General features: G+C 46.4%; 4 protein-coding genes across 4 annotated transcripts in view; 2 read left to right on the forward strand and 2 right to left on the reverse strand.

Annotated features, from left to right (window-relative positions):
- ETH_00015670 (uncharacterized protein) overlaps window positions 1-328 on the reverse strand; it is a gene marked incomplete at both ends in the record, with an annotated part of 3365 nt that extends 3037 nt beyond the window's left edge. Inside the window, one exon of the mRNA XM_013374622.1 lies at window positions 217-328. Within this exon, the coding sequence (XP_013230076.1) occupies window positions 217-328 (112 nt within the window). The remainder of the gene's footprint in view (window positions 1-216) is intronic.
- A 31-nt stretch (window positions 329-359) lies between these two features.
- ETH_00015675 (uncharacterized protein) lies at window positions 360-1071 on the forward strand (the record flags this gene model as incomplete). Its single annotated transcript, XM_013374623.1, has 3 exons — window positions 360-374; window positions 749-817; window positions 1030-1071. 3 exons carry the CDS (start codon window positions 360-362, stop codon window positions 1069-1071), a joined length of 126 nt encoding a protein of 41 aa, XP_013230077.1.
- A 1451-nt stretch (window positions 1072-2522) lies between these two features.
- ETH_00015680 (uncharacterized protein) lies at window positions 2523-4436 on the reverse strand (the record flags this gene model as incomplete). The annotated part of the gene is made up of 4 exons (XM_013374624.1): window positions 2523-2598; window positions 2851-2945; window positions 3414-3465; window positions 3817-4436. The coding sequence occupies 4 exons, from the start codon at window positions 4434-4436 to the stop codon at window positions 2523-2525; spliced, it is 843 nt and encodes a 280-aa protein (XP_013230078.1).
- A 967-nt stretch (window positions 4437-5403) lies between these two features.
- ETH_00015685 (U1 small nuclear ribonucleoprotein, putative) lies at window positions 5404-6545 on the forward strand (the record flags this gene model as incomplete). Its single annotated transcript, XM_013374625.1, has 3 exons — window positions 5404-5521; window positions 5969-6034; window positions 6223-6545. 3 exons carry the CDS (start codon window positions 5404-5406, stop codon window positions 6543-6545), a joined length of 507 nt encoding a protein of 168 aa, XP_013230079.1.
- Window positions 6546-10000: the final 3455 nt, after the last annotated feature.

Genomic DNA, 10000 nt, shown 5'->3' on the forward strand with positions numbered 1-10000 from the left:
GCGGGAAGCTCGGCCAGAGGCTAAGGTGTACAGGCAAATAGCCAGGCTGTAGGCCTTGCTGCTGCTGCTATTGCTGCTGCTGCAGCTGCCGCTGCAGCATGTGCTGCTGCAAGATCTGCTGCTGCTGCTGCTATTGCTGCTGCTGCAGCACGACTGCCAGCAGCTGATTTTGCTGTTAGCGCTTGCGTTCTGCCGCTGCGGTGCCGTTGCTGGCACTGCTGCTGCTACAGGGTCTGCTGCTGCAGCTGCTGCTGCTGCTGCTGCTGCTGCTGCTGCTGTTTGTTTTTAGCTTTGTTTTGGAGCCCCGAGGCTCTCTTATAGAAGACATGAGGGAAAAGGCAAAAGAGACTCAGGCGGGAATGGCCCACCTCGCGGTAAGCAGCAGCTAGCCACAGCTAGCCACAGCTAGCCACAGCTAGCTACAGTAGCTAGCTGCAGCTAGCTAGCCACAGCTGGCCACAGTTAGTCACAGCTAGCTACAGTAGCCAGTCACAGCTAGCTGCAGTGGCTAGCCACAGCTAGCCACAGCTAGCCACAGCTAGCCACAGCTAGCTACGGTAGCTGGCCACAGCTAGCTGCAGTGGCTAGGAGCAGCTAGCCACAGCTAGCTACAGTAGGTAGCCACAGCTAGCCACTGCTAGCTACAGCTAGCCACAGCTAGCCACAGTGACCCGTGTGTTCCATTTAATTAATTTGATTTAGTTTTATTTACTCTCTATTTATTTATTTATTTATTATTTTGGCCCAGGCTGTACAAGAGCAAATCATGGCGAAGATCAGCAGCGTCAACGAGCAGAGCCAAGACGTGATGCAGCAGGTGAGCTGCTGCTGCTGCTGCTGCTGCTGCTGTTGCTGCTGCTGCTGCTGTTGTTGCTGCTGCTGCTACTGGTGCTGTTGCGGCTGCTGGTGCTCCAGCTGCCCTGCTGCTGCTGCTGCCGTGCTCCTCCCTGGGCTGCTTCCGTTGCTGCTGTTGGTTTGGCTCAGCTCTAGCTGCTGCTGCTGCTGCTGCTGCTGCTGCTGCTGCTGCAGATTAAGAAGACGATGGAGCGCGAGCTTGCGCGTCGCACGTAGCAGCAGTTTGGCTGTTTTTGAATTGTCTTAATTTGATTTAATAAATTATTTAATTTTCAATTGAAAAATAAATTAAATTAATCTATTAATTTATTAAATCAATTTGCAAGTCAACTCGCCTTTTCTCACCCCCCCCCTCTTCTTCAGCTCCTTTCAGCTGCTACTGCTGCTGCTGCTACTGCTGCAGCTGCTGCTGCTACTGCTGCTGCTCGTGCAGCTGCTGCTGCACCTGCTAGTGCTGCTGCTGTTGCAGTGGCTGCTGTCGCAGCTGCTGCTGTTGCAGCTGCTACTGCTTCTGCTGCAGCTGCCACTGCTTCTGCTGCAGCTGCTACTGCTGCAACTGCTACTGCTGCTGCTGCAGCGGCTACTACTGCTTCTACTGCAGCAACTGCTGCTGCAGCAGCTTTCACTTCTGCTGCATTCAAAAATTAAGTTTTCTTTTTTGCTGTCGGCTGAGACATTTTTAATTTATTTATTTATAAAAACAAGTAAATTGCAATTAATTTAAATCAATTTAAATTAATTTAAATCAATTTAAATTAATTTAAATTAAATTAAATTAATTTAATTTAATTTAATTTGAACTAATTGCGGAAGAAATCAAAGAAGACTTCCCCTGAGACAGCGCCCCGCGGTCAGCCTTTTTTACTTGCAATTAATTTTTAAATTAATTTTTAATTATTTTATTTATTTATTTACTGTTCTATTATTAATTCAAAATTCTAATTAAAATCATTAATTCTGATTAGCATTGAGGGTAAATCTGCAGCAGCAGCCGCTGCTGCTGCTGGCAACAGCAGCAGCAGCAGCTGCTGCTGCTGCAGCTGCTGCTGCTGCTGCTGCAGCTGCTGCTGCTGCTGCAGCAGCTGCTGCTGCAGCAGCGACATCTGTTCAAATTAAATTAATCTTCGCCAGCTGCAGCCGCAAACAGCTCTGAAGTCACGAGGAACAACAGAAGCAGCAGAGAGCTCACAGGCAGCAGCAGCAGCAGCAGCAGCAGCTGCTGCTGCTGCTGCCTCTCGTTGCTTCTAGCGGCAGCATCAACAGCAGCAGCAACAGCAGCTGCTGCTGCTGCTGCCCAAATGCAGCGCACCAAGCCCTTCTCAGGCCCTAAAGGCATTACTATTATTATTTATTTATTTATTTACTTATATATTTACTTATTATTATTAACTTTATTATTAATTTTATTATTATTACTATTATTATTTTCATTGTTGCTGCTACTACTTTTATACTTGCCACTGTTGAGCAGCTAAAATTCGGAATTGAAAGTTAAGTCCTTTTCAACAAGAAAAAAGAAACAGCAGCAGCTGCTGCTGCTGCACGAGCTGCGGCTGCTGCTGCTGCAGGTCCTGCAGAAGCTGCTGCAGGAACTGCAGCTGCAGCACGGCCTGGCGTTGCTGCAGCAGCAGCAGCTGCTGCTGCTGCTGCTGTTGCTGTTGCACGGCTTAGCCAAAGTATGAGGGGAGGCACTTTCTTACGGGCTGCAAATTCGGGTTTGAGTCCAAAGGGGGGTCTCTTATTCTGCAGCAGCAGCAGCAGCAGCAACAGCAGCAGCAGCAGCACAAGTAGCCGCAGCAGCTCAAGCAGCAGCAACGCAGGCAGCAGCAGCACACGCAGCAGCAACGGCACCGCGGAAGCACAAATAGCGGCAGTAGCAGCAGCAGCAGCAGCACTAGTGGCACACATAGCAGCAACACAAGCAGCAGCAGCAAAGCCGCACGAACAGCGGCAGCAACAGCAACACCAGCAGCAGCAGCAGCAGCAGCAGCAGACCTGAGCTTGTATCCTGGAGTTTGGTACTTGAACTTCTTCAGGTCGTGTCTGGAAACGTAAGTAATGGAATACTTTTTGCGGAATTGTTTTGCTGTCTGAGAAATTCAAAAAAGAATTAAAATGATTTAATTTAAAAAAGAATTAAAAGGATATAATTAATTTAAAAAAGAATTTAAAAGAATTAATTGTTTTATACTCAAGACGGAGCAGCAAGTTAGAAGCAGCAGGTCTCTGACTAACCAGCTGCAGCAGCAGCAGCAACAGCCGCAGCAGCAATAGCCGCAGCAGCAGACGCAGTAACAGCGTTGAAGCAGCAGCGGCAAGAGCAGCAGCAAGAGCAGCAACAAGAACAGCAGCAACAGCAGCAGCAGCAACAGCAGCAGCAGCACGGCAGGATCCAAACACCAAGGAGAAAAGGAGGCAGCAGCAGCTGCAGCAGCAGCAGCTCCATCCTTTTGACGAATTCATTCAATTCATTTAAATAAATAAATAAATAAATAAATAATAAAATAAATAAATATTTAATTTAATTTAATTTATTTCCTTTTAGCTTCTCAGCGCACCAAATTAAACTTCACTCCATTCCGCCCCTTCCGCAGCCGCTCCCAGCCGAAGCTGCAGCAGCAAAAGGCAGCAGCAGCAGCAGCAGCAGCAGCAGCTTGACGAATGAGCAGCAGAAAAAAAAGCAAATTATGAGTTTAAATTTAAATTATAAACAATAAGCAAGGAATACACAGATCATCCATTATCATCGGCAGCAGCAGCAGCAGCAGCAGCCGCAGCAGCAGCAGCAGCCGCAGCCGCAGTCGCAGCAGCAGCAGCAGCTGCAGCAGGAGCAGCGGACTCAGCGGCCGTGGCGCCCTCGTAGCAGCTGGAGCAGCAGTGGCGGCAGCCGCGTCACCAGCGTCAGCAGCAGCAGCAGCAGCAGCAGCAGCAGCAGCAGCAGCAGCAGCAGCAGCAGCTCACCGTGAAAGGCGAAACCTGGTGAGAACTTTGGAGTGGTTTTTGGGTTTCAGCTGCTTCCTCAAAAAGTAAGACACGCGAGCTCGGAAGCGCACGCGCATCCAGTTAATCCGCGTGCGGTAGAATCGCACTTTGCTGCTGCTGCTGCTGCTGCTGCTGCTGCTGCGGATAGAGAGGACGTCGCGGCCGCTGAGGCAGCTGCTGCTGCTGCTGCTGCGGCTCCAGCTGCTGGAGGGGATCTCACGGCCGCTGGATCTGCTGTTGCGGCTGCTGCTGCTGCTGCTGCTGCTCGATAGCACGTCACGGCCAAGGAGCCGACTGCTGCTGCTGCTGCTGCTGCAGCAAAGCGCAAAGTAAGGCTGTCTGGAAAGCCCTGCAGCAGGACCAGCTACAAACGGGGAGGGAAGTAGCCTAAAACTCGAGCAGCATTTCTGTGCTGCAGCAGGTGGAGCTGCCAGTCCAACAGGTGCTGCTGCTGCTGCTGCTGTTGCTGCTGCTGTTGCTGCTGCTGTTGCTGCTGCTGCTGCTGTTGCTGCTGCTGCTGTCCCAGGCAGATACCACGAAACTGGGGAAATCGCCCCTCGAGCAGATATGAGGTTGCAGAGACGCCGCACGGCAGCCATCACAGCTGCTGCTGCAGCTGCTGCTGCAGCTGCGGCTGCAGCTCAAGCTGCTGTTGCTGCTGCTGCTGCGACTAAGGCTACTAAGCCAACCGCTCTCTAAACCCCTTCTCCAGCTGCTGCTTCCCTTCCGGCCCTTACTGGGCGTCACCCGTCCGGGTGTGTAACAGCAGCAGCAGCAGCAGAAGCAACAGCAGTAGCAGGGCGTGAAGAATCAGCGTCTGCTGCAGCAGCTGCTGCTTTGTTGGCCTGCAGTGCTGCTGCAGTTATTCTCGTGTCTTGTGGGAAGTGCTAGCTGGGCCCGCTTTCCCTGGCTTTCCGCGCTGCTGCTGTTTTCTGCGTTTCATGCTGTTTCCGGAAAGCAGCAGCAGCAGGCAGCTTCCCACTTCACATGTTCGTCTTTCTGGGGAAATAAATTCAAATGTGCCTTAAAAAGAGCAGCAGAAGTGGCTTTAAAGAGCTGTTCGCACCCACACAGCAGCAGCAGCAGCAGCAGCAGCAGCAACAGCAGCAGCAGGAAGCATGCAGCGGTTGGGGCTGCCAGCGGCGCATCCCCAGCTTCCCGGGCCTTTCTTGGCGCGGGAAAAGACGGTAAAGAAATAAATGGAAATAAATCGAAATAAAAAGCTGCAGAAAAAGGTATTTGGGAGCTCAAAGCCTGAGGGAGAGCGGCGGGGGCCGCAGGCTGTGCAGGAAGTTGAATGGGCGTCAGTGGTTTCTTGCTGCTCATTTTCTCCGGTTTTTCTCCCGTTTCTTTCGATTTTCTTTCCTTTTTGTTTTCTTTTTCTTCTAATTTTGTCTTTTGATCCATTTTAGCCGAAATATTTCTCATTTCCGCGCCGGACTGCGCAGCAGTTCCTCCGTTCCGCCACGGCTCGCCTCTCCGCGCGTCCAGCTCCGCGCTTCAGGGTTTACGGTTTAGGGTTTAGGGTTTAGGGTTTAGGGTTTAGGGTTTAGGGTTTACGCCAAAATGCCCAAATTCTACTGCGAATATTGTGACATTTACCTCACCCATTCCTCCCCCGCTGGCCGCCGCCAGCACGCCAGCGGCCGCCGCCACATAAACCAGAAAGTTGAATATTTCCAGAGTGAGACCATTGGTCCATTTTAAGTGCTTTTTAATGCGTTTAAATGCTTTTAAATGCCTTTTAATGCTTTTTAATGGCCTTCAACGGTTTTAAATGATTCTTTTCTTCACTTTAAACCTTCTTTTCCTTCTTTTCGTCTCTTTTTTGCTTCTTTCCATTTCCAATGCCCCGAAATGCCCACAGACAGACTGCTGCAGCAGCCAGGGGCCTTCGCTGCACCCCAGAGGGGCCCCCCCTGGGGGGCCTCCTAAGGGGCCCCTAGGGCCCCAGGGGGCCCCCGGGGTCCCCAGGGGGCCCCCGGGGGGCCCTGCTGTCGCCTGTGCTGCCTCTATTACTTACTTTGCGAGTTTTGTGTCGTTGAGGATGCAAAAGAAGCACTGCTGCTGCTGCTGCTGCTGCTGCTGCTGCTTAAAGTGAAGGCTTTGTGGTTTGCTGCTGCGCCTTCAGACCTGCTGCGGGAGAGCACCTTCCAGGCTCCAGCCTTCATAGACCAAGCGGTAGCCATGCGGGCCAGTAAGTCCTGCTGCTGCTGCTGCTGCTGCTGCTGCTGCTGATTGCAGTTTGTGTCATGGACGATCCGCCCGGTGCTGTAGCGCGAGGCTTCCCGTCTGCAGCAGCGCACCAGCCCCTCCCGCTGCTGCAGCCGTGTCTAGGGTTTAGGGTTTAGGGTTTAGGGTTTAGGGTTTAGGGTTTGCGCGCAGTTCAAATCGTGGCCAACACCCCCCCCGGGGAAATAGTCTCCACCCACATGGGCAATTGTACCAAAATTAGAGAGCCCCGGGGGAGGCCCCGGGGGCCCCCGGGGGGCCCCCCGAGGCCTGGCTTTGAGGGGGACGACAGGGGGCCCCCCCGGTACCCTCCCCCGGGGGCCCCCCTGGGGCCCCTGGGGCCCATGGGGGGCCCCCGCATGGGGGCCCCCCCCCCGAACATGCGCCCCCCAATGCCCATGCCCATGGGGGGCCCCCCAATGCCTATGGGCATGCCCATGGGGGGCCCCCCCCCTCCCTTCATGGGGCCCCGCTAAATCCTACGCCAGGGGGGCCCCCCGGGGGCCCCCCTGGGGTAGGGGGACCCTCGGGGGGGCCCCACTGGGGCCCCCGGGGACTCCTGGGGGGCCCCACCGTACTGAAGGGGGGCCCCTTTGGGTAGTTTGTTGGGAATGAGTCTGGACTTGAAAGACTAAGTGCATGCAAAGTTAGAGAGGCTCTTTAGAAATTATTCATTTGCTGCTGCTGCTGCAGTTGCTGCTGCTGCCACATTTACTGCTGCTGCTGCTGCCGCTGCTGCTGCTCGGACATCGTAGGGGCCCCCAAAGAGGGTCCTGTGGGGTGGGGGGCCCCCTTGAAGTTTAGGATAAAAATAAAATTAAAAATAAAACACGACAACGGCAGGATTCGAACCTACGCGGGCAGAACCCAATGCCTTAGCAGGGCACCGCCTTAACCACTCGGCCACGTTGTCCGTTGTTGCTCCTGCTGCAGTCTGCTGCTGCTGCTGCTGCAGTTTGCTGCTGCTGGTTCTGAACTCGTATGTCACTGGCAGCAGTTCGCGGCTGCTGCAGCAGCAGCTGCTGCTGCTGCTGCATTTATTTAATTCTATATCGTATTGTATTATAGTATTTGAACAATTTCTTCTACAAAGTCCTGTGCTGCAAGCCGCTGCAGCAGCGTTTCGGTGTACGTACAGCTCAAGTCCCCGCTAGCAACAACAAGCGACAGCAGCAAAGAGAGCAGCAGCAGCAGCTGTTGCTGCTGCTGCTGCTACTGCTTCCCCAAACTGCCCCTAGAGAGAAATGCGAAGAGCAGCAACGGCAGCTGCAGCAGCTGCAGCAACACCAACAGCAGCAGCAGGAGTTGCGGACTGCAGCAGCAGCAGCAGCAGCAGACAACGTGGCCGAGTGGTTAAGGCGGTGCCCTGCTAAGGCATTGGGTTCTGCCCGCGTAGGTTCGAATCCTGCCGTTGTCGCATTTAAATTAATTCAATATAATTTATAATTTAATTTTTAAATTAAAAAAGACTTTTTTGATTATAAATAAATTGTTTTCTTTTCTTCTTCTCTGCTGCTTTCATAAGCGGTGTCTAGACACCTGAGAATTCGCCCTGTGCAGCAAATTCGAATTTTCAAATCGGGAAGTTGCGAATTAAAACCCTCTTGAAGCATTTTTGAACTATTTTTATTCTTTTTTATTCATCTTATTTCACTCATATCATATTTGATTCTTATTTATTCTTTTTAATTCATTTTTATTCTTTTTTATCTCTTTATTTCGAAGAAAAAAGGATAAAGACCCTCAGGAGGGAAAGAGCGGTAGTCGGCGAAGAACCTTTTTGCAAACTTTGGATTTTGAAATAAAAATAAAATAAAATTTAATTTAAAAGTTTTGAAAGTTTTTTAAAAGTGAATTTATTTCATTTGAAACTGAAGCCGCTGGCCGGCTGCGAGGTGATCGGATGATACCTCTCTCGAGTGGCACTTCCGCTGCTGCTGCTGCTGCTGCTGCTGCTGCTGAAAGCGAGAAAAGAAAACAAATAAAACAAATTCAAATTTAAAAATAAATAAAATGATAAATCGGAAAAGAAATAATTAAAACTGATTAGTAGATTTTATTTCTTCCGTTCAGCCAGCTGCATGAGTTGTGCACACACCTGAGGTGTATGTACACCTTTATAGTATTAATACTATTATTTTTGTTGTTATTAATATTTATATTAATTCTAACAAAAAATATTAATATTACTATTAATATTAACATAAATAATCAACATTAATATTGTACATATGTTAATATTAAGATTAGTACTACTATTAATACTAATACCAAGCTCGTCTTTATACCCATACTAAGTTAAAATTAAAATTAAAATTAAAATTAAAATTAAAATTGAAATTAAAATTAAAATTAAAACTAAAATTAAAATTAAAAAGCTGAAATTGCAGTCATGCATAAATACACTCGGGCAAAAAGGCAGAAATGCCATTTCATGGAAATGCAAAACAAAAAGATATTTTGAAAATAATTTAATTTTAAATTAATTCAAAATTAAATTAAAATCAGTTTAAAGTTGGTTTAAGATTGATTTAAAGTTGATTTTAAATTAATTTAAAGTTAATTCAAAGTTAATTTAAAATCAATTTAAAATCAATTTAAAATCAATTTAAAAATAATTTAAAATCTATTTAAAATTAATTTGAAGCGTGATTTAAAATGATTTAAAGGGGATTGAAAACGAATTTAAAGCAAAGTTAAAATAAATTTAAAATGAAGTTAAAGTGGAGTTAAAATGAAGTTTAAATGAGGTAAGAATATAATTAAAATGAAGTTAAAATGTAATTTAAAATGTAGTTAAAAACTTTAATTAAATGTAATTTAAATGTAATTCAAAGAGCAGTAAAATAAGCCATTGAAAGTCCAATTAAAGTAGAACTGAAGTATAATTAAAATACAATTAAAATCAAACTAAAATGGAATTAAAATAGAATTAAAATGAAATCAATGAAATGGAATTAAAATGTAATTAAAAAGCAAAATCAGGTTTAAACCAAAACTGAAAATGCAGATAGAGAAACGAAATTAGAGAGAAAACAAAAAATGAAATAAATAAAAACGAAACATTTATTTTGATGAAATGAAAATAATGAAATAAAACGAAAAGAAAACAGTAAAAAGATAAAATGAAATATAAGGAAACAAAAAAGGAGAAAGGAAAAACAAAAAGGAGACAAAAAAGAAGATAAAAAAACAAAAGTGAAACAAAAGAAGTTAAACAATGAGGCAAAAAAACAGAACAAAAAAGAGGGAAAAACGGAAAAAAGACGACAAAAAGGGGACAAACGAGGGACATAAAAAAAGCAAAGAGAGACAAAAAAGGAACAAAAAGAAGAATAAAAGAGAACTTCAAAAGAGGATAAAAGGAGAATAAACAGAGACAGAAAACTGGACAAAAAGAAACAAAAGAGAGACGAAAAGGAGGGAAAAAAGAAACAAAAAAGTGACAAAAAAGAAACAAAAGACGGACAAATGAGGGACGAATAAGAGGAAAAAGGGAAAAAAAAGAAAAGCAAAAAGAAGCGAAAAAGAAGAGAGAAGAGAGAAGCAAAAAGGAGCAAAGAAGGAAAAGAAAAGGAGAGAAGAAAGAAGCAAAGAAGAAACAGCTAAGAGAAGATGAAGAGTAAAAAATGATGAAATAAAAGGGGAAAAGAGGCAATAAAGGGGAATAAAAGGACAAAAATAAGAAAATAAAAGGAAAAGAATGAATTAAAAAGGATTAACAGGAGTTAAAAGGACAAAGACGATAAAAAAGAAATGAAGACTAGACACCCGAAGGCTTTGCGAGCGCTCGTCTCTTTGCCAGCTGAACTCTTGAGCGTTTAAAGAGGCTGAAATCCATTTAGATTGAATTAAATGGCAAATTTAAAAGCATTTTATGATTAAAAACAATTAAAAGCAATCAACAACAATTAAAAATAATCAAAATGGT

This window comes from Eimeria tenella, genomic scaffold (genome assembly GCF_000499545.2).
Source record: "Eimeria tenella Houghton genomic scaffold, Eth_scaff22, whole genome shotgun sequence".
Classification (NCBI taxonomy): Eukaryota; Apicomplexa; class Conoidasida; order Eucoccidiorida; family Eimeriidae; genus Eimeria; species Eimeria tenella.